Source organism: Arvicanthis niloticus, chromosome 2, assembly GCF_011762505.2.
Source record: "Arvicanthis niloticus isolate mArvNil1 chromosome 2, mArvNil1.pat.X, whole genome shotgun sequence".
In the NCBI taxonomy this organism is placed as follows: domain Eukaryota; kingdom Metazoa; phylum Chordata; class Mammalia; order Rodentia; family Muridae; genus Arvicanthis; species Arvicanthis niloticus.
The window spans coordinates 8,586,036-8,609,514 of record NC_047659.1 but is presented as its reverse complement, the minus strand read 5'-3'; the positions used below and the strand labels follow the sequence as shown (position 1 = coordinate 8,609,514).

Genomic DNA, 23,479 nt, shown 5'->3' with positions numbered 1-23,479 from the left:
CCCGGCCTCCCATATATGTACACGGTAATGGACTGTTTGTTACCGGTAGGCGCCTTGCTGCAGGCGGAAGTCCAGCTTCTGCCCATCCTTCCACCAGGTCACCAGGGGCTTGGGAGAGCCCCTGGCCTCGCAGGGCAGTGAGGCTGGGCTGTGGGCGGTCAGGGTCAGGTTGGAGGGGCCAGGGGCAATGACTGGGGGCTCTGGGGAGAGGTTGGTTATTAGAAACAGGCATGAGGCAGGAATGTGAGGACTTTCAGTCTGTGTGCACAACTGGGACACTGGCTGCCATCTTCAACCCATCCCAGGGAGCTGGGGGAGGGGAGGGGAGCTCTCCAAGGAGAACCAACTAAGAACAATAGATTGGTTGGCTCTTTTGAGTCCCTGAACCTGGTGCCTTCCTAACACCCCACACTTGAATGAGGCTACCAAGGCTTCTGTCCATCAGGACCGCCTAAGATCAGGGTCCTGCAAGATAGTAAAATTGCCACAGGAGGAAAAGCTTGAGCAGAGACCCAATTCAGTGGCTTTGAGCCAGCTTCAGTGGAACATCTGTTGCCCTGTGCTTTTAAGGGAGGGTGTATGACACATGTGTCCTCTGACTACATATGGGTAAAAACTTTCTCTCCTGAACTTTTGGGCCAAAACCTCTTAAGGATCAATGCTTTTGGACCCTTGACCCAGGCAGGAGCGGCGGATTCTGAAGGCAGGAGGACACCTTTCTCAGCCCACCTTTCCCTGTCCACTTACCAAGGACTCTGAGATCTAGGCCTTTCCTGTCAGAGCCAGCAGAGTTGGATGCTAGGCAGAGGTAGTGTCCAGCATCCTGTGCCAGGACGGGATGAATCCGCAGTGAGCCCTCAGGCAGAAACTCTAGCCTGGAACAGAAGGAGGGGTTGTCCTGGAGATAGGGCACTGAGAGGGGCTGGACTCCTGACTGTTTCCAGCAATATGCTCCTCCCTTCTTCCCCCAGCTCTCCCTACAAAAGGATTACAAGTCAGTCCTGCACTTGAGAGGCTGACAAAGCTACACACAGTACCAGAGAGGTCAAGAGGGGCTTCCCCGGGGGCAGGGGCAGCAGGCCCACTAGTTTTGAGAATGGCCTCAATGGCCAGGCTATGCTATCTAATCCTGCCCTCAGATGCAGTAGACTGGACAGAGGATGGTCCATCACACAGGTGGGGCTAATGGCACTGTGTGCCTTGGGAATCTGGGTTTGATATTTACAGAGGGGCTTGCTGCTTCCGCACATTGTGTGAGCAGGGGAACTGTAAACTTCGAGTGGAGAGGGGGTACCTGTCATGCTTATGGAGTAGGAAAGAGAGGAGGAGGGTGAGGGGAAGACACCATATATAGAGAGAAACAGATCGTTCGGTGGTGTGTCTGTCCTTGTGACTGAGAGCCATCTACATCCTGTGTAAGGTCCCTTTTCTGCTTCAGCTGCCCCAGTGAGTTTCTTTCTGTGATTAGCAAAGAGGAGCCTAAACCCAAGACCCTCCCAAAGTCCTCCCCTTCTGACTCCCACCTGGGGCTCCCAGGGTCCAGAGGGATCCCATCCTTCCGCCAGCTCACGAGGGGCGTGGGCACACCGTGGGCCTGGCAGGGCAGCAGGGTTGTGCGGTTCACTGAGACGTTCACAGCGTTCAGTCCTGGCTGGATGGTGGGTGCCGCTGGGGAGGGGTAGAGGGCAGGGCTAGGAGCCTGTGGCTCTGAGGGGAAGGTGGGTGGGGAGGGGGACACTCACTGTGGATCTCCACGTGAAAAGCCACGGTGGTGCTGCCTGCCAGGTTTCGGGCTGTGCAGCTGTAGTCTCCGCCATCCGCTGTGCTCAGCGCCTGCAGCTTGAGGAATCTGCCCTGCTCTGGAAAGTGAGTGTGGGCATCTGCCTGCAGAGCCCCCCCAGAGGGGAGAGAGGGATCTTTATTGGCACTTGGCTATGACCTTGGTCTCATGGGTTCAGAACTGAACCCTGAGTTGGCATCCTCTTGCTGGGAAGGCTAGGGGTAGGAGGAAATATCTGGGAGATATAGTCAAGTGTCCAGCTCCTCTCTGGGTCCTATCTGCAGGGCTGTATGACCATCCCTCCCATAGTTTCTGCTTCATGGGTCCCTATTGATCAAACTAGTCCTGGCCTAGACAAGCAGCAGGCCAGGAGGTCTGAGACCTATGAGTCTCTGTTCCATCTTAGGCAAGCAACAGACCTGCAGCAGAGGGTCACTCTGCTGAGACCCTTGGGAACCTGGAGGGGCTGAACACTACCACTGAGCCTCCACCCACAGACCCATAGTCTCCCAGTCCATAGCTGGCCCCTTGGGAAGGATAAACACAGAGACAGCTTGTCATAGATTTGAGTCACAAAGCCTTCAGTGTAACCTGAGGGTACCACGGAAAGAGCACCAGGTATGAATCCTGGTCTTGTTGCGGTGCTCAACCGTGACACGAAGTGATGGTAACATCAGGTAGAAGATGTGCTCAGAGCAGACATGTGCAGTGACATCCAGACAGACAGACAGACAGACCCTCAAAACCCTGCATTCATTCAGTCAGAGGCCTCAGCTGGAGATGAAGGGGCTCACCTGAAGCAGGACACCACCTCGATGCCACTCAATCTCTGGTGCTGGCTCTGCTTCCACAGAGCACTCTAGGACCAACTGCCCTGGAGCCAAGCCAACCACAGAGCGGGGACCCCGGGGCCCAACAACATTTGGAGGGGCTGGGGATAAGAGGATATGAGAGATGGAGGCCCCACTCTTGCAGGTCCCATGTTGCTCCCCCTTCCCCTGTTCCCGCACCCTCTACCTTGAACCCTGACCCGGAAGCTCTTCTCGATTTCACCTGCAGGGTTCTCAGCCAGGCAGGTATACAGCCCAGCATTGTCCACCTGGGAACGGGGCAAGGAGATCAGCTGTTGCTGGTTCCACATGTCGTCCACCCCTCTTGCCACCCCACCTTATGGCCAAACTATCCCTCCTTAGAAATCTCTTCTTTATCTTGTTCTTGAGGTACAGGGGCAGGACCGGAAGTCCTTCTCATTCTTGCTATCTGGTTTTGTTTGTTTTATCAGCCTTGGCTCTGGCCTTCCTGGGAGTCCATAAGGACATAGGCATGTGGAACATGTGGAACATGTCCCTACCCATGAAGACACACAAAAGAAGACCTGGGGACATTTGTCAGCTGCCCACTGAACAGCTGCAGTTTCTTCTCTGGTCCTAACCCCACCCCTAGTGGGCGGTGCCAATACCTGCACATTCTGCACCCGGAGCACCCGGCCAGCTTGGCTGTCATTTTCCACCCTGCTCAGGGCCTGCCCGTCTTTATGCCAAGTGATGCTGGGTGGAGGGATGCCTCGGGCCTCACACAGGAGTTCCAGGTGGGCACCAGGTGTCAGCGACAGCTCTGAAGTCTCACCAGACTCCTCAATGTGGGGAGGATCTGTAAGATGTCTACCTTGGATCAGTTTTCCTCTCCTCTCCCTTCCAGAATCTTCCACGATGCTGAGAGTCCCTGAATGTCTATTTCCCCAAGCTCCAAGTAGACAGTGCATCTCCCCCAGGTGCCTAGGAACCTCGGTGTCAAGAGTAGTCAGATTCAAAATGGAGTCCCTTTGGTCAAGCCCAAAGCAGCCAGGAAAGCTGAGGGCTGTGGGGGAAGGTTCTTGTGCATGACTGCCCAATGTGGCTGTCACCAAAGATGTCTGACAGACTTTTGAGCGAGTGTGGAAAAGGCTCTTTTTCAGTACACCTTCCCGGCAGTGACCCCTGACGCTTCAGACACCGCTCACTGCTGAAGGGCCAAGAAACAGTTGAGTATGGTGTGCGTGTGTGTGGCGGGTGGGGGGGTACGGGATGCTGGGCGGTGACCTAGATATAGAAACCATAGGTTCATGGCCTCAGGAATTTGTACCTTGATCTCAACAAGGACTCATTACATGGGGAGGAGACAGAGTTGAAGCAAATGTTTTAAATATGGCCCCTCATTGCTCACTTTTGGGCTACATCGTGAGGCTGTGTCCCTACATGTTGGTGACTCTGGCTTTTGCTTTGACACCAAGGGTCTGGTGGTAAAAAATGTTGAAATGGAGCTGAAGAGAACCGGACTGCTCAGCCACAGTAGCTCAGCAGGCAGGGCCCGCAAAGTCTCTCTCTGGTGACCCCAAACCTCCAGGGAACTCCTTTTGCCCTGCTGGCTTTTTTCTCAGCCCCAGAGTCCCATCTCAACCTGCAGCCACTGAGGCTGCCGAGGACAAGGCACCCACCCATCACTGTCAGCTGGAAGTGCCTCCTGGCCTCCCCTGCCTCGCTTGCTGCCATGCAGGAGTAGGTCCCCGAGTCACCAATGCTCACTGCTTCCAGCTTCAGGCCAGACCCCGGCTCAAGGCTCTGATGTAACAAGGGCTCCCCATCTTTCATCCACGACACCAGGGGCAGGGGACTTCCCCGGGCCTCACATGGAAGGACTACTTCAGAGCCTTGGGCAGCCATCACGTCGTTCTGAAACTCCACTGGTTCCAGGATGGGGGGCACTGAGAGGGACAAGTGTAGGCAGGGTCTGTACCAATCCACAGCAGGTGGCCCTCACCCTGGATCTTTGCACAGTCTGTGGCCTATGGTCCTCATAGATAAACCCTTTAGAACTCCCACAGTAGCCGAGTCCTCTAACACGGCACCCTTTGTCTTCCTAGTGGACCTGGGGCCCAGAGTCACTGCTCATTACCAATAAATCAGGCCCATCAATGCTTGGCGCTGAAATGCCTGCTCACTATTTGGGAGATAAATGAATGAGCAATGGAAGAAATTAGATTGGAATGTCCCACTGCCCTACCAGGAGACATCCTGACGAATCTCAGAGGGGGGGGGGGATTTTATTCTCATCTGTCCTAGCCTGAGTCCAATTCACTGCCCCACCCTGCCCCATACCGAGTACCAGCAAGGTGAAGTTCCTGTCAGCCACACCAGCCGGGCTTGCAGCCACACAGGTGAAGATGCCTGCATCTGCCAGCTGCACCTGAGAGATCCTGAGCCCCCCTCCCCAAGGGGGGAAAAGGGAAGAGGGCAGGGGAGAGGGAGGGGGAGGGGAAAGGGAAAGTGGTTAGTTTTCTTAGTTCTTAATAGTGGATTCTGAAAGAACCCTTGAGCCCCAGTTCATACCCCTTTCCTGGCCTCCTAGTGCTCTCTGGGGAAAGCCCCAATTGCTCTTCCACGAGCCCCACACCCACTACCTTCTCTAGTCCTTACAGCTTCAGCCAAACCTCTGACCCCTAAATGCTGGAAGCTCACTGTCCCAGCAGGCATCCTTCCAACTGGCTATCACTCACGATCCACCTGGGTTGTCTCCAACTGCTGGCCCCATTCTGTGCCCTTTCTCCTGAGCTGCCAGCTTCTTTTGGGCTGCTCTTGTGATGGGCCAAAGAGGGTCACGGTGTCAGAGCCAGGCCAGTCTTCCTTCCTGAACAGAGCCTTCCCACACTCTCCTGTCCCTGCCAAAAGCCTTTCTCGTAGTACAAAGCACATGGTGCACACGTGTGGTGGATGGTTGCATCCATCTGGCTTCCGGAATCTTCCACGATGCTGAGAGTCCCTGAGTGTCTATCTCCCCAAGCTCCAAGTAGACAGTGCATCTCCCCCCAGGTGCCTAGGAACCTCGGTGTCAAGAGTAGTCAGATTCAATATGGAGTCCCTTTGGTCAAGCCCAAAGCAGCCAGGAAAGTTGAGGGCTGTGGGGGGAGGGTTCTTGTGCATGACTGCCCAATGTGGCTGTCACCAAAGATGTCTGACAGACCTCTGAGCGCCTGTGGAAAAGGCTCTTTTTCAGTACACCTTTCCGGCAGTAACCCATGCTGCTTCAGGCAAGGTCACTCTCACTATCAACTTGATGTTAAGGACTGGGGTTTCAGGGTATCTTGTATAATTCTCATTTTGCTTTTAAAAACTTCCCTTTCTGGGCCGACAAGGTGACTCAGTGTGTAAAGGTGCTTGCTGTGTATCTCTGGTGATTTTTGAGATTCCCAGATCCCAGGAGAAACCCTGCCATGATAGTAGTTGCTTGTTAGGAACCTCAAGACTCCACCTGCAACATCTGCCTGTCCCTGTTGTCTTCCTGTCCTGCTCCCACCTCAGGGGCCCTTGGACTTGCTCTGTCTGGATACTGGATTCTGTGTCTGTACTATTTGTATTTTACTATCCACATGGAAGCATATGGAACATGAGTCACCTGGGGAATGTGTCAGCAACTGTCATCAAGGACCAGAGGGTGGGCTCCCCTACCTGAGGGTACGGCCAGAGCTGTGCAGGAGGGTGCGCTGGGAGAGTGGAAGGGGCAGGCCATCCTTGAGCCAGCTCACATGAATGGGTGGGGATCCTTGGATGGGGCACACCATAGTCACCAGCTCTCCAGTCCTGCTCACCAGGGTCCCTGTGTCACCATCTTGCTGCTTGATGGTAGGAGGAACTAGGGTGGTAGATTTAAAGTGATGAGGGACTTGGAGGGAAGGCAGCACCCAGCCCTGACCTTACGCCACTGCCAGCCATTGTAGTTAGGGTCTTGGAGTCTTGGCTATGCTCTGGAGAGATGAGACCCATTGTCAGGGACTCAGATTCACCCAATCTTTTCATGGCTGAACATTGGGCCAGGAAGCTTGTGACTCTTATTTGATAACAAGGCCTGAAGGCCTAGGGAGCCTGCAGAGTGGCTATCACCAGGTCTTGAATGAAGGTTCCTGACTCCGCCCACTCATCATCCTGTAGGTTTTCCCACAAGGCACCGAGGCTCCCTGCCTCTCCTCAGCCTCAGTTCCTTACCCAGTACATTCACTGTGTGTAGCCTGGCATCCTCCCCAGCTGGGTTGTGGGCCACACAGGTGTAGGCACCCGAGTCTGCTGCTCTTAGGCCCTTTAGCACCAGGGTGCTGCCATCTAGATAGAACCTGCATGGGGAGGAGTCACTGAGGGAAGGTGCACACAGGCTGGCATCCCTGGTGCCTCAGGAAGCACAACCTGGCCTTACCGCAGGTGAGGCCCCACGTGCTGGTCCAACGGGCCACCATCCTTCAGCCAGGTTATATCTGGTGGTGGCTGGCCTTCAGCCTCACAGCTCAGTCGTATCTCCTGTCTCTCCAACACATTGTGTTCTTGTGTCATGCCTGAGCTCTGGATCTGGGGAGGCACTGTGACGCAGGCTATGGTGAGGGCCTGGCAGCAGAGAGGGCTGCAGGAGATGGGGCAGAATAGAGAGCAGACGTACCTAGTACAGACACCACAAAGTCTTTGCGGGCCTCTGCCTGGGCGTTCTCAGCCACACAAGTGTAGGTACCAGCCTGGGCTGGCTGCAGGTGACTCAACTGGAGGCGGCCACCTCGGGAGACCACGCCATGCACCATGCTACTCTCTGTGGAACAAAGGGAAGCCCTTGAGTCCTGTACTTCTTTCCTGTACTGACAGGGAAACTGAGGCACCAGTGGGTCAGAGACACCTTTGTAGATTCCCACTGGCCTAGTTTTGTTTCTACCACTGTGAAAAGTTACCCTGACAAAGGCAGCATAGAGGAGACAGGGGTCATTAGGTCCACGGTTCCAGGTGACAGGCCTTGAGAGGGAGTGGTGACATGGGAGTATCTGGTCACAGCCACAGCAGAGAAAGAAAGGAATGTGCACACATCTGTGTTCAGCTAGTGCACACATCTGTGTTCAGCTAGCTTTATCTACCTGCATAATACTCAGGATCCAGTCCCAAGGAAAGGTGTCATCCATTCTCTGGCTGAGTCTTTCCACTCCAGGAAACAAGCTCAAGACAATCCCAGATAGACACGCCCAAGCCAACACGACCTAGACACTCCCACACTGATACTCTCTCAGTGATGACCCGAGCCTATGTCAAGTTGACAATTAAATTAACCATCACCTTCTGGTCTGGGCCAGAGCACTGAGCAGATCTTGGGTGGCAGCTCTGCCCTCAATCTCTAAGAACCCAGAGGAAGCAGGGATCCCAGAGCTCTAACCTGGGCAGCATCCTGTCTACGCTTGAGCACTGAGCAGATTTTGGGCCCCAGCACTTACCCCAGTAGTTACACCCACCCCACAAAGTTCTGATACAACCAAGATAATAGAAAAGACAGGCTCCAGTCAGGGACAGGGCAGGTAGCACTAAGGAGATACAGATGGCAAAAGGCAAGCGCAAGAACATAAGCATCAGTAACCCAGGGTACTTGGTATCATTAGAACCTAGTTCTCCCACACTAGAAAGTCCTGAATTCCCCATATCACCAGGAAAGCAAGATTCAGATTTAAAATCACTTCTAATGATGATGATAGAGGACTTTAAGAAGGACATAAATAGCCGGGCAGTGGTGGCGCATGCCTGTAATCCCAGCACTTGGGAGGAAGAGGCAGGCGGATTTCTGAGTTCGAGGCCAGCCTGGTCTACAGAGTGAGTTCCAGGACAGCCAAAACTACACAGAGAAACCCTGTCTCGAAAAAAACCAAAAAAAAAAAAAAAAAAAAAAAAAGAAGGACATAAATAACACTCTCAAAGAATTTGAGGAGAACACAGGTAAACAGGTAGAAGCCCTTAAAGAGGAAACACAAAAATCCTTTAAAGAATTAAAAGAGAACACAACCAAACAGGTGAAGGAATTGAACAAAACCATCCAGGACATGAAAATGGAAGTAGAAACAAGAAATCACAAAGGGAGACTACCCTGGAGATAGAAAACCTAGGAAAGAAACCAGGAGTCACAGATGCAAGCATCACCAACAGAATACAAGAGATAGAAGAGAGAATCTCAGGTGCAGAAGATACCATAGAAACTATCACTACAACTGTCAAAGAAAATGCAAAAAGTTCTTAACACAAAATATCCAGGAAATCCAGGACACAATGAGGAGACCAAACCTAAGGATAATAGGTATAGATGAGAGTGAAGATTCCCAACTTAAAGGGCCAATAAATATCTTCAACAAAATTATAGAAGAAAACTTCCCTAATCTAAAGAAAGAGATGCCCATAAACATACAAGAAGCCTATAGAACACCAAATAGACTAGACCAGAAAAGAAATACCTCCCATCACATAATAATCAAAACACCAAATGCACAAAACAAAGAAAGAATATTAAATTCAGTAACAGAGAAAGGCCAAGTAACATATAAAGGCAGACCTATCAGAATTACACCACACTTCTCACCAGATACTATAAAAGCAAGAAGATCCTGGACAGATGTCATACAGACCCTAAGACAACACAAATGCCAGCCCAGGCTACTATACCCAGCAAAACTCTCAGTTACCATAGATGGAGAAATCAAAATATTCCATGACAAAACCAAATTTACACAATATCTTTCCACAAACCCAGCATTACAAAGGATAATATCAGGAAAGCTCCAATACAAGGAGAGAAATTATACCCTAGAAAGAGCAAGAAAGTAACCCTCTTCCAACAAATCCAAAAGAAGATAGCCTCACAAAGATAACTTCACTTCTAATAACAAAAATAACAGGAGACAACTATCACTGTTCCTTAATATCTCTTAACATCATTGGACTCAGTTCTCCAATTAAAAGACATAGGCTAATGGACTGGATACATAAATGGGGCCCAGCATTTTGCTGCATACAGGAAACCCACCTCAGTGCAAAGACAGACTTTACCTTAGAGTAAAAGGCTGGAAAACAATTTTTCAAGCAAATGGTCCTAAGAAACAAGCTGGAGTAGCCATTCTAAAACCTCCAGCCCGAGAACACAAAGGGGGGAGGAGGGACTCATGGCTCCACCTGTATAGGTAGTTGAGGGTGGCCTTGCCAGGCATCAGTGGAAGTAGACAGCCTTGGTACCTGAAAGTTTGGATTCCCTAGTGTTGGAAAATTGCAAGAGCAGGGAGGCGGGAATGAGAGGATGGTGGGAGCACACCCTCATAGTAATTGGAGGGGGGGAATGGGGTAAAAGGTTAGGCATCAGTGGAAGTGGAGGGCCTAGGTGCCCGAAAGTTTGGATTCCCTGATGCTGGGAAATCTGAGAGCAGGAAGACAAAAATGGGAGGATGGTGGGAGCACACCCTCATAGAAACTCCCAGAATTATATGGATTAGACATGACAGAGGCAAGCTGCCAGAAGTCTAGATTCCAGAATTCAAACAAAAAATGATCTTGATACTAAAATTTGTTTTGAGAGTTGTATATTGCAGAATACATAGCCTCGGTGTATCTACTCATCAGGCAAGCTGAGCAGACCTGCTCGAACCTCTGATGTCCTGGAATTCCAGCTGGATGCAGTGAAGATACATGTCAGAGGCTTATCAATTTACTCTTTCCCCAACCCCTCTTCTAATATCTCAACACCCATAATCAGCTTGAAGAAGTTAATGAAAAGTTGGCACCCCCTATTCCCTGGGCTTGGGGACTGAGGTGGTTAATATTGGGCTGTCTTTCTAGGGAAAAATAGTGGTTTTAGTGGAGCAGGGAGGATTAGCTAGGATTTATTGCATAGCCTTAACCTACTGGTAGAAATATCTTTAATTGTTATTACGATGAAGTTATAATTTCTTTTTTTTTTTTTTTTTGGTTTTTTGAGACAGAGTTTCTCTGTGTAGCCCTAGGCTGTCCTGGAACTCACTCTGTAGACCAGGCTGGCTTTGAACTCAGAAATCTGCCTGCCTCTGCCTCCCAAGTGCTAGGATTAAAGGCGTGCGCCACCACCGCCCGGCCGGAAGTTATAATTTCTTAAATGGTACAAAATTTACTTTGATTTCAAATTTAAGGTTTTCATTGGTACGAGTTTCTTATTAATATAAAAGTGAGATGAATATTGTTACTATCATAGGCATTGCACCTGTATAACACATTTAGGAATACAAGGCTTAGACCCAGTCCTTCTTTAACTTTTTTAACTTATTTGAGATGTGAGTTAAGGGCCTATAGCAAATTCATGGCTTTGAGTTTATTGTTAGGGTGTTTTCTATATTTTCTTTAGAAATAGCTGAGAGGAGTTAACAGACCACAGTCCAGATTGCCTTACATAAATAGTTGGTTTTCAAAACATCAGAAATCCACAGAATTGACGTTACAAACATTTCTGTATTAATGTTCATTTTGATTAGAGACCTGTCTGCTCCTGACAGCTTCCTGTCTTGGATTCTAAGAAGAAATTGAGCATCTTTGGAGTTATTCCAATTGTGGTGAGTCAGCCACTAGGCAAGAATTGCCTCTTTCCATCTGCAGACAAATCACTGTCCAGAAAAGGACACACTTGCAGAATAGTTGACTGATTATATCTGCCAAGACAGAGTAATCAGCCCTTAATAATTCTGCATCACTAGGTCTGTCAGATGATGCTGGGCCAGAAGGCTGAAGATCGGATGCTCCAACGTTCTGTAGTATAGGGACTGTTCAGGTGTTCAGCGGTCTCTATAAATTGGCTATGTTTTAGAAGCTATGCTTTGTGCTTCCCATAATTTCAGTTAACTCAGTCATTCTGGATTTCTGATGGGGTTGAAAACTTATAGTCTCATAGCCAATCCTTGCTATTTACTTTGAGAGAAAAGATTTGTGAGGATGGTTTTCAGCTGACATTCATTCTAAAGCCAAGAAAAAAAAAAAGCCAGGTTCAGAACTAAGTCTTTTATTTAGGAGAGATGACAGAGGTTCTGCTTAGTCAACAAAATGATGGACTGGGTATTAGGTCTATCTTGCACCTTACTGACATAAATTGGTATAGTTATGCTCTAACTGTACTTTGAGAGAAAAGTTTTATTTTAACAGGAAGGGTGATATGTAGGAGGAGCTAAGGTGGGAGGAGTAAGGAGAGGAGGAGAGGAGGAGAAAGAGAGGAGGAGAAGGAGAGGAAGAGCTAGGTGATGAGAGAGAAAGAGAGGGACATAGAGGCAGATGTTCACATATCTCCGCCAATCAAAGATAGTTGATATATCTAGGTTGGGTATTAGATTACACTTCTGATTGATATCGAGCATTATCAAATTTATAAAGCCATTGGTTAACATTAAAAAAAAATTGTATAAAAGCAAAAAGGGGAAGGGGGTATGGGATAGGGGTTTTCTAGGGAGGGGAAATGGGGAAAGGGGATGGCATCTGAAATGTAAATAAAATATCCAATAAAAAGAAAAGAAAAGAAAAGAAAAGAAAAGAAAAAGAAGTAAATTAACCATCACAACCGCCTTCCCCAACCCACCTGTGGCTGCTCCGCTTCTTAAAGTCTTCTTCCCTCCCACTTGGGGCCCCACCCCTTCTACATATATCAATGGTGCCAATCAAGGGAAATCAGCCACTCAGTAGCCCCACACAAGTCACCCTTGGGGCCCCTGGGACTCTGCTCAGCAGCTAGGAATGCCCCTTGCAGGTCTGTCCTGAAGGCATTTGTTTTTCCAAATGTTGACAGACTTTATTGGGGGGTGGGAGGGGGAATTCCCACCCAGGACCCCGCCCTCTTAAATAAAAAAGTGCATAGAGAAGAAAGGATTTAGAGACCTTTGTACAATATCTACATCCTGGGTCCCCAGGGAAGGAGGAAGGGGGCAATGGCTGGGTGGGTAGGAGGGGTGAGCACAGGACCCCACTGCATGCCCACATCCACCACGAATACTGAGACTAGGGAGCCACAGGCCAGGGTGACAAAGGCAAAGATGACAATGTGTTTCTGGCTTTTCATGTGGCATTTCTAACTGTACCAGCCCTACCTCCACCCCCACCTTGACCCCTGTCCAGCCTCTCAGCACCGTGTACATGGACCAGTTGCACCCTGTGTCCTACCTAGAGCTTGGGAGAAAATGGTGAGCATCACGGTCTCTGTCCGTAAAAAGTATGAAACGTATCTCAAAGACGCAGTGCAGCTGAGGGCTGACAGCTGTAACGCTTTCTTAGTGTCAGGGAGCTGGGGTTAGAGGGCAGGAGAGGATGGAAGGGCCAGGGGAGGGGTAGGAGGGTGTCAGAGGGGAGTGGGAGGACAGTAGGAGCCAAGAAGGACTCCTCAACGGGGTGGGGTGGGGGTGGGCGGAAGAGGCTGCTGGGACAAAGCTTGAGCAAAACCAGTCAGATGCAAGCAGACAGGGCCAGGAGGCAGTCCAGGCAGGGAACAGCATGTGTGAAACACTAGAGGCCTGACAGAGGGCTTGATACCAGGCTAACTCAAGGGTCCACTCAGGAGAAACAAAAACACACCCCACCCCAGAACCCTGAACACCCACAGACACCTGCACACCAAGCTCACAACGGCCAAAGTTGATTACAGCCCTAAGGCTGGTTAGGAAACAGTGCTACTTCGTGCCTTTAATCCCAGCACTCAGGAGGCAGAGGCAGGCTGATATCTGTGAGTTTCAGGCCTGTCTAGTCTACATGGTAAGTGCCCAACCAGCCAGAACTTTGTTAAAAGCCTCATGAGGTATTATATAAAGGAACAATAATTAAATTAATAATAAAAATAATTAAATTTATTTCTGAAAAAAATAAGACTGATCCAGGTTCCCAGTGAGCTTTCAAAGGCTCAGGCTAAATGGAGCAAGGCAGATGCAGCAGGTCACAGGATGACGTGATGCCATCAGAATGAATGACCAGAACAGGCATTTCACAGAAACCGACAGTAGACTGCTGTGGGGTGGGAAGTCTCAGGCACGGGGGTGGTGGCTAATGGCTATGGGGACTCTCTACTGGGCAACGAGGACATTGTAAAATTGGTTACGGGAGTGGCTCCACTCCTTGGATACACTGAAAAGCCTTGAAACAGTAGGGCTGGCTGTGTAGAATCTAAATCTCAGCTCACTAAGGCTGCCATTTGAAAAGTTGGGATAGAATCTCCATGTGAATGGGGCAAGGGAACACACTGTCTAGCCAGAGCCTGAGGTCTCCACAGCTGTTACTAACCCCTCAGAGATGAGCGATCAGAACCTTCTGCCTGTACTAGAGGGACCCGTGGGCCTGAGACCAGTGGGGGCAGGAGGTGCTGCCCTCACTGGGCACTGGCAGGAGCTAGTGATGCCCAGTATGGGATAGGCCTCAGCAGACAGAGCCATAGGATTTATCAGGTGACAGGTTGAGCATCCACAGACTGGCCCTAGCAGGGTGTAGGGTCAAGGGTGAGGAGGAGAGCTTAGGTGGAGTGACCCATGGCCAAGCAGGTGCAGAGTTGATTGACAGGAGGAGGGGCAGCTCTGGGGTCAAGGCCAGACCTGTGGGGAGCTGACAGAAGGCGGCTATCATCCTTGCAGCCATCTTGAGCCATATACCCTGACAAGAGACTTGATTACAATAGCCTATAACAGCTGAGCACACTCTGATAACATCTTGTTTTAGATACCCAGGATTTTCCCTTGGGTGTGTGAGACTTAAAGTTGTGATTTATAGCTGAGACTTAAGGGCATGACTTAGAGATCAGATTTAGAGACAAGACCTAAGGGCATGACTTAAAGGTGTGGCTTAGAAGTGACAGTTATAAAAGGTGAGAGGCAGACAGAAGAAATCAGTAGTTATTAGGCATTAGGTAGAAGACATTTAGACTAGAGAACTCAGAAGATTATTATTAAGTATTAGGTATTAGGCACTTGGCACTTGGAGGAAGAACTTGGAATTAGACATTGGACACTAGAACTTGGAACTGGAAACTTGGAACTTGGAGGCACTAGGGACTAGAAACTAGGGACTAGGAACTCAAGACTTGGGACTTGGACTAGGTAGGAAGAGAGACTGAAGAATAAACGGGATTGAATCACACTCTGTCTGGTCTCCATTCTTCGAGTCCGTCCTCACTCTCTCTCTTGCTGAACCCCGACCTGCGGACTGGAGCAGCTTGGGGCAGTGCGGGCTCTAACAGTTTAGCCCCTGAGGCTTCTGGCAGTGCGGGTTCCAACACTGACAGAGCGGCTCTCAACATTTTGGCCTCCAAACATGGGGTAGTGCAGTTCTCAACATTTCTGGCCCCCAAGCGTGGGGCAGCTCGGGCCGCAACACAGACCCAAGCCTGGGGATAGCCAGGCCTGAAGAGCCTCTTGTCTTCTGAGTGGAGGGTATAGACACCAGAGGACTCCATGCTAGAGTGGCTCCCGATATTGCCTTCTAGTGGCCAATAAAAACATGTATTATTTAAAGGGCAAATGGGGTTATAGCTTCCATCATAGAGCAGCCTTGGTTGAGAGAGGAAGGGAGGGAGTGGAGGCAGGAAGAGAGAGAGAGAGAGAGAGAGAGACACAGAGAGAGAGAGAGACAGAGAGAGAGAGAGAGAGAGAGAGAGAGAGAGAGAGAGAGAGAGAGACAGAGAGACAGAGAGACAGAGAGAGACAGAGAGAGACAGAGAGAGAGAGAGAAAGAAATGCCCCAGGCTCAGGTATTTGACACCCAGCTCTTCCCTCAGTCATTGGTGTTGGGGAGGTTACAGCCATCACTGGAGGAGGTCTTTGAGAGCCTGGCCCCACTCCCTTTGCTTCCTGTCTGTGGTTATTAAAGCTGTGTTCTCTTGGCTTTCTGACCCTGGCACCACACTTGCAGCTCGCTCTCCGCCCTCATTGCCACGACGGCCTCTTCTCCCTCTGGAACTATCAGCCAGGGTCTGTTCCTTCTTCCTTAAGTTGCTATCATCACAGGCATGCAGAGTAACCGGGGCAGGCTGGCCCTGTGTCTCCACCTCCCATTCTCGGGTTGCATGAACCAGCACATTCCACGGGCCCCCCATTTTTGACAAGACCATTAATACGGAACAACTTCCTGGGTTTCTATTGTTGCCCCACTAAAATGGCAAGCAGGACATGGATACTCACCCACGGGCAATCTGTCCTTCAGCCAAGTCACAGTGGGAGCTGGGATTCCAGACACATCACAAGCCAGGACTAGGGGGCGCCCAGCTACCTGGCTCACAGTCTCCCTCTCGGGTTTCTCAAATGTTGGAGGCACTGTGGGAGAGATGGTGGGTTTCTGCAGTCTTCCCTACTCTCCAGTTTCTTCCTCTCGGGCAGGTTAGGGGTTTTTGTTTTACACCCGATTGATGGAGACGGGAGCTGCTTTATTCACAGATGGAAACTAGAAAGCCACAGTTTGAAGTTTCTCCAAAGCATCGTCCCAGCTGACCCACTCAGCCTGAAGATGGGGAATGGACGGCTCACGGACCCACAGTGTCTGATCTCCTGATTCCCTCAGCCCAATGCCTGGTGTCTAATCTATACAGCAGATTAGCCCAGTATGCTCAGCAGGTAGCTTCTGCTTTTCTGTGAAACTTGGCAGGCACAGGAACAGAATTATCCCACTAAGTCTTTCCAAGCATGTCATAGGAAGAGTCCTATGGATTTTTTGTTGTTTTTGAGACAAGGTCTCAGTCTGGTCTCGAGATAGCTATCTACCTAAGGGTATAGCTTACATACCTTTAACTCTCCACTCTCGATTTTACCTCCCTCCTATGGGATTATAGGCATGCACTGGGCCCTGATTTTGAGCTCTAACCTCGCCCCCTTCTTGGTTTATGAAAACTCCAGGTCTTGCGCACTTAGCCTTTGGTGGTAGGGCCTCGGGGATCCAGCCACTGGTCTTATCCCTGGCAGCCCTGGGAGCTGCTTGGGGGTGGCAGACAGAGGTTAGGAAATTGGCCAGGTGGGGCGGGGACCCCAGAGAAGAGGTTCCAAGAATGTCCCCACTGGAGGTCAGGAGTGCTAGATGAGTGGCCTATGCTCACTCACCCGAACTTGGAAGCTGCACACAAAGACATGACCAAAACAGAGAAGGACCAGACTGACCAGCTAGCTCACCCCTCCCTGAGCATCACCCATTTTCTGCCATAAGCCCTTTAGAAAGGTCTGTACTGGCACCTCAGTGATACCCTATTTCCTGGTTTGAGCTCTGACTATACAGGAGCTTGGCATCTGTCTGTCTGTCTGTCTGTCTGTCTGACTTGTGAATGTAAAATAAGCTCTCTGAAACTTACCCTCCAGAGTACGTGAATTTCATTCTCCAAATTCATGAGACAAGAACCCTAAAGCTACCAGTTTGGGATGGCTTCAGTGCCCATTAGGTTTTCTGAGACCCCAGCTCCCCCCAAATCACAAGAGACTCTATTCTCAAAATGTTGGGGTCTAAACTGGTCCTGGCTTACCTTGGATGGTGAGGACAAAGGTTCGGGTGGCCTCTCCAACTGTGTTGCTAACTTTGCAGCTGTACATGCCCTTATCTGATGCCTGGGACAGAGCACAGGGTGTTCGCGTTAGTGTATGGAAGAGATTCCCAGAGAGTCGCCTTGGCTGGGAAGCTAGCTATAGGGAGGTAGGACAGTCTGGCCTCTTTCAAGGCCCTAGAAGTGACAGGGAGACTCCACCTAGCATGCCCTGGTCTGCTCTTTACTGTAGGGCTGGAGCTGGGTCAGAAGATAGGAGTTCAGAGGAGAGGCACATATTCATTCAACAAACACTTGAGAGCCTGACCGACTCCAGTGTGGAAGGACTCTGTTCAAAGTCACTGTGAGGCAGAGCAGAGCTGGAGTCCAGCTCTTGGCCTTTCCCGGTCATGTACATATGTGTGTGTGTGTGTGTGTGTGTGTGTGTGTGTGTGTGTGTGTGTGTGTATCTACTTGGGTCAAGGAGATGGCATCCCCACATCAGGAAGTGCTGTGCCCACTGCCAAAGCTGTCCATGGCCACTGACCTGTGAGTCCAGGATTTCCAGTTTTTGTCCACCTTGTAGACCCTGAATCCGCTGTCCCAGGGCTAGGGGTTGCTGGTCCTTGAACCAGGTCACAGCTGGCTCTGGGAGTGAGTCTGTCTCACAGCTTAGGATGGCTTTGTTCCCTGCTCTGACCTGGACTGCCTCCTGGGGGCTTCCAGGAGCCTGTTTAAAGCTGGGGGGAACTAGGGGCCAGAAAGCACAGTGAGGAGGTACTATGGCCTTGTCCATATCACCCCAAAACCACCCTGGGTAAATTGTCCAGGGAGGCCCACAGGATCAAATGGTGGACGTGACCCTCGAAGCTAGTGCTGACCCAGGGTTGCTGGAGGAAGTGAACCCAGGCCAGCCTACCAGAGCCTTCTGGTGGCTCTAGGACCAGATGCCTAGGCATGGCAGGGAAGGTGCTGACCACAGGGTTTTGTTTTGTTTTGTTTTTCCTTCCCAGCATCTCCTGACTGGACACAGCCCTCTAAGGTCCTTCAGCTCCTGGTACTCCTGTTAACTCTTGTAGGTATTCATACCCAGCTGTGAGCTCTCAGGACCTCACACAGCTGTGTATTTACAAATGAATGAACCTCCCCCAGGACTGAAAAGAACTTTCCAGAGAATCTTGGCTACTAACACTGCAGACCAGCTTTCTCCCAAGGGAATTCCAAAGTCCAGAAGTGTCGTAGGCTATGAGCCAAGAATCTCTGACCATCCTAGCCTAAATCTTAGGGTTCACCAGTGTTCTGCCCCCTCAACTTGACTGCCACTGAATTTTACAGTGAGTCACACGATGAGCCAAAGACTGCAGTTTCCCTTCATCTTCATAGGGATTGTCACCTCACACAGGACATCTGGGGCTCAGAGAGGGTGAGACACTAGCCCAAGGTCACAGAGCAAGCCTGTGCATGGCTGCATCAAACACTGGTGTATCCAACTCTCAAGACTAATTTACCCTTGACTGTTCGTAAGCAGGATCCCTAGAGGAAGACGGGTGCTTTCCAGGGGGCTGATGGAGAAGGTAGAGGGGGCACAGCAGGGATAGGACGATAGGACATACCCAGAACGTTGAGTTGCACCGTCTTTTGGTCTCGGCCTGCGGCATTGAGTGCTTCACACAGGTAGGTCCCGGAGTCAGCTGGCTGTGCTCGTGCCAGCCTCAGTGTGTGGGTACCTGTGGGACAGCAGTCTCTGCACCAGCAGCCACAGAGCCCCAGGCTACTCTCCATCCCCAGTCCTCCCAATATGTACAGCCCTGTCCCAGGTTTGAACATCTCAGACTCCCAGCAGAGCCTTGAACTGGGCACAAAGCCTCAGTTTACCAACCAGGAAGGAGGAAAACCTCTTGTCCCAGGGAGAGAGGCTGGCCATCCTTGTACCATGTCACCTCAGGACTTGGGTGAGCATGAACTTCGCAGGGGAGGGAGACACCGCTGTTGAGGGTGGTGGTGAGCTGGTCAGCGTTCCAGTCTGAGATCTGTGGTGGTACTGGATGAAGACAGAATTGACAGTTACACAGGCGGATGTCACAGACGGGGGGAAACATACCAAGGAACTGGCCTAGGCTCTCAGAGCTAGCCCTCGTGCATTTCCACACAGCCCTTGGAGGGCAAGCCTTATTAGTTAGAGCTTCTTTGCATGAGAAGGCAGGATAGCTTGATCAGAGTAGTATGGCCATCCTCTGAAAGCCACACAGCAATCAGTGGCAGAACCCAGATAAACTTTTTGAGTGTCAGTTTGTGACTTTGAGGACTATACAATCCATCCTCGGGGATACAGCTGTGCTCACATCTGGGCTCATGGTGACACAGAGGTCAACTGCAGATTTGGGGCTGTAAGACCCTCTTACCTGTGTTACCTCTTGTCATAATTCTATAGTCATAAAGCCAGGCCAACTTCCAGGGTCTGCTGGAAGGTGTCCTTTAGACCCATGTCAGGTACACAGTAAGTGCTCCGTGATGATGATGTAAGGCCTTGGAAGAATACCCTCACCCCCCACCCCAAGCTGTTCCTGGCTTGGTTGGTCCAAACATGATTGAAGTCTCACAAATGTTCTTTGACCTGGGACATGGCTGGGCCCAGGATGGGGTGTTTGAACTCTGAGTAGAGGTGCTGGGGTACAAGGCAAGGAATGCACAGAGGTCCCCTCTCAGCCATCTCACCTTGGACCCTGAGGGTAAAGAGTTTCTCTGCAGAGCCTGCCTGGTTCTCCGCAACGCACATGTAGCTGGCAGCATCCGCCATCTCTGCAGTGGAAACCTGAGGGCACAGAAACCAGTCCTGATGCCAAGGCTGACAGCTCTGAGAGGATCCAGGGGCTCTATAGCAAATCCCTACACTGCTGGTGAGCACCCCCGTCTCCCCACAGCAGACACGTGGGCTGCGGATGTTCACAGTGACCAGGAGCAGTCCCTCTGAGGCCTGTCTGGGGTTCTGTGTGGTGTCTTGGGAAGCAAGAGTGATGGTTGATTTTCTTTAACTAAGTGGACAAGAAGGCCATGTGGGGGGCTGTGTTTATCTCTGAGGAGTCTGTGCAGCTATGGTGTGATGATCTAGATCCTGGTGGTCAGAGCTTGCAGGGTGCTGCCTCCCTAAGCCTGGGCTGGTCCTGGGTGTGGCACAAGTGCTCCTGATTTGCCAGGAGTGACTGATACTTATGGACACTGTGTGACCAGCTAGGCACCTCACAGATACCATATATTGTGCAGATGACATCCCCATACTCTAAGGGGCCTTTATATGACCCAGATGATATTGTCCCTTGATTCCCAGTGCTTTTACCCTGAGAGGGGTCTGTTCCCACCTTCAAGACCCGTCCTTCTTCTAGGACCTGCAGCCGTGGGCTGGGGGACACAGGCAGCCCATTCTGGAACCATGACAGAACAGGTGCTGGATTCCCCAGGGCTGGGCACTCTAGGCTGACGGCACTGCTGGCATTCACTGTCACCTCCTCTACCAGCTCCTGTGTGTCTCCTGGGATCACTGGTGGTGCTGGGTACAAGGGGAGACCGAGAAGTGGTTTAGGTGATGGGCCCAGGGTGCACAAGGAAGTTGGTCCCAGATGCTGTGGGGGGTGTCCTTTAGCTTGCCTCACTAAATCTCTCAGGCCTGGAAGCAGCTAAGAAATCTGGGCTTCTGAGAGGTTATAGTCTACTCAAAGTTACATCTAAAACAGTGGCCATCTGGGGCTTCAAAGTCACTTCACTTCTGCCTGGCATCAAAGGCCAAGCTTGCAACCCTATTGCAAACTTTCTGAGCCCAGAGGGATTGCACCCCCACTCCCCAGGTCCCCTTAGAAGGGGGACTCTCTGGGACCAGAGCCTCCCTGTACCTCCTCACCAGGGACACTCACTCAACACCAGCAGTTCGTAATGTAGCCAGTCCTCGCCCACCTCATTAGAAGCCTTGCAGGAGTACCTGCCTGCATCCTCCGCCTGCACAAGAGGCAGCTGCAGGATTCGACCTCCTGCAGGGACACAGGACAGAGGCCTGAGCTCAGGGGCAAGAGGCCTGAATTCAGAGTAAAGAAGTTGTTTCTCTTCTGGTGGACCCAAGGACTATCACCATCACTCCCTGCCTTGTCTGAGACGTGAAGACATTCAGGTCAAGGGAAGATTAAGTCCTTGCTCAGTTAAAGGCCAGGTCTCAGGTGCAGGCTCAGTAGCATGAATACTGTAGGCAGCCCATCTCACAGATGGGAAAGTGAAGCTTCCAACAGGCTTAGCAAGAGGGTGGAGTTGGCTGTCCGGGCAAAGGTCAGAGGAGGCCTTCTCAGAGGCAGGGTTAGCTTCCGGGACAGTGGCAGCTGGAGGTGGGAAGGAGTTATGTGGGACCCTTTGTGACCAGGAGGCAGCCAAGAGCAGAACCTATATGTAAGGCTGCTGTGTGCTAAGTCTTCCAGGTCGGGAGTCACCAGCCAAGGCTGTGGATGTGATTTGATCATGGTCAGAACTGGGGTCTCTTGACATGCAGAGCCACAGTGGAGCTCGGGTGAGGTCTGGGGTGAACTTGTGATGAGGACCTATAGTCAACTCGGAGTTAACATGCTCAGGGTTGGTAGCCAGGGTCAGAGGTCAGCAGTGGGGTTGAGGTCTATGCTAGCATGAGAACCAAGACAGTAGCTGGGGTCAGGGATTAACTGACAGCTGGGAGCAGCCTGTGTTTAGGATCTGCATTAGGGATCTCCCCATGGCTGAGCCCCAGGATGTGAGTCTGGGGTCCCAGTCTGAGGCCAGCAGGAGGTTAGAGGTCAGTCCAGGAATTTCCAACTTGGGCAACCTCCACATTCATAGCATCTCCTCATGAGAGACTGTTATAACTATCCCCCATCCAGCCCCAGTGCTGGTCTGGACCTGGCAGGCGGCCACCATGCAGATGCTGAGCCAGAGGACCACCCCCTCCCTGGAATTACTGCAGCGTGAACAGCAACAGCAGTGGTCTGTGGTGGGGGCAGGGCAGGCAACAGGAAGTCAGGCATCTCTAAGCCTCATCCAAGACCTTTCATTTCAAAGCCATTCATAAAAGATTTCAAAATAAGGCCCACTTAAACAACCAATAAAACCTCTAATAAGGAAATATTTTAAATGGTAAAGTGAAAGTAAAAAATTTTCCTAATCTGTAAACTATGAAGATAGCATAGACCTCAAAAGCCAGAGATCTTCCATGGGATCACAGTCGGCCAGAGGTCAGTTTTGAGTGTTTTCCTTCTGAAGCTGTCTGCATTAATTTTTGAGACAGGGTCTCTCAAAATTAATGGCTTGGGGTTCTGTAATGAGTAGAGAGGCTGTCTAGTGAGCTCCAGGGATCTGCCTGCCTCTGCTCTGCAGTGCTGGGATTGTGGCGTGCACCAGCACTCCTGGCTTTCCCATGGGTTCTGAGGATTAACTTGGATTCCTGCTTGGCTGGCAGGCACTTTAGGGGCTGAGCCCATTGCCTTCCAGCCTCAGGATCTTTACATAAAGAGAGCCACCTCTCCCTAGAGCAATGGTCCTCAACCTCCCCAATGCTTCGACCCTTAATAAGTTCCTCCTGTTGTGGTGACACCCTCCCCATAAAGTTATTTTTGTTGCTACTTCGTAACTGTAATTTTGCTACTGTTGTGAATCGTAATGTAAACATCTTAGATGCCGGGTATCTGATATGTGACCCCCAAGGGGCAAGGAGCCACAGGTTGAGAACCACTGCCGTAGAAAATCACACCATTTTCCTGAGCATTCCAGGTCAATAGAGATCCTACAGTCCAGACAGGGGCTCTGGCCTGGGCTGGGAAGCTTATTTTAAAAGCTAGGCACAGAAAGCAACCTCATGCAACCGTTATCCTCTGCTTGCAAGTTTCAGGGACGCTTTGGGGTGGTCACCTTGCAGGCAGCATCCGGCCTACCTTGCAGCACTGAGACCCCGTCGGCATCTGACAGGGGCTGACCCTCCTTGTACCACGTGAGCTCTGGTGGTGGAATGGCATTTGTATCACAGTACAGGTAAGCTGGGTTATTCTCCACAATCTCTCGGAACTCTGTCACCCTGCCCTGGGCCTCCTCTTCATGGGGCAGGGGCTCAAAGTCTGCACCAACATCGCCCATCTTCTGGAATATAGGGGGCACTGCACGGAGGGAGACCAAGACATCAGGAATACAATATAGGGTTAAGGCTGCTCACCACTACTGCCAACCAGCCCGGGAGGCACTGCCACACCCTGCCACACAAGCCAGTCCCTGTAGTCAGGCCAAGACATCTCTTCGCTTCCCCAGAGGCTGCCTGTGAAGCTGCCACATGAGCTTCAGGGAAAGTTCCTTGTTCTGTGGACCTCACATCTAACTGGCCTCAGAGAAGCCCGGTGGCACACCTGATATCCTAGCACTTAG

General features: G+C 50.9%; 1 protein-coding gene across 5 annotated transcripts in view; it reads right to left on the bottom strand.

Moving 5' to 3' along the window:
* Positions 1-23,479, bottom strand: part of Hmcn2 (hemicentin 2) — a 148,797-nt gene that overhangs the window by 33,266 nt on the left and 92,052 nt on the right. For 4 of the 5 annotated variants that reach the window (XM_076928470.1, XM_076928468.1, XM_076928467.1 and 1 more), the window contains 22 exons: positions 22,999-23,217; positions 20,971-21,084; positions 20,422-20,609; positions 19,781-19,877; positions 18,945-19,106; positions 18,679-18,792; positions 17,613-17,815; positions 17,069-17,150; positions 15,747-15,878; positions 7,238-7,381; positions 7,001-7,160; positions 6,796-6,920; positions 6,262-6,445; positions 4,915-5,012; positions 4,254-4,520; positions 3,240-3,430; positions 2,798-2,879; positions 2,575-2,711; positions 1,743-1,884; positions 1,524-1,668; positions 748-875; positions 44-200 (listed from right to left, as the gene is read on the bottom strand). In XM_076928470.1, the coding sequence (XP_076784585.1) occupies positions 44-200; positions 748-875; positions 1,524-1,668; positions 1,743-1,884; positions 2,575-2,711; positions 2,798-2,879; positions 3,240-3,430; positions 4,254-4,520; positions 4,915-5,012; positions 6,262-6,445; positions 6,796-6,920; positions 7,001-7,160; positions 7,238-7,381; positions 15,747-15,878; positions 17,069-17,150; positions 17,613-17,815; positions 18,679-18,792; positions 18,945-19,106; positions 19,781-19,877; positions 20,422-20,609; positions 20,971-21,084; positions 22,999-23,217 (3,271 nt within the window). The remainder of the gene's footprint in view (positions 1-43; positions 201-747; positions 876-1,523; positions 1,669-1,742; positions 1,885-2,574; positions 2,712-2,797; positions 2,880-3,239; positions 3,431-4,253; positions 4,521-4,914; positions 5,013-6,261; positions 6,446-6,795; positions 6,921-7,000; positions 7,161-7,237; positions 7,382-15,746; positions 15,879-17,068; positions 17,151-17,612; positions 17,816-18,678; positions 18,793-18,944; positions 19,107-19,780; positions 19,878-20,421; positions 20,610-20,970; positions 21,085-22,998; positions 23,218-23,479) is intronic. The other variant, XM_076928469.1, reaches the window with a different exon arrangement.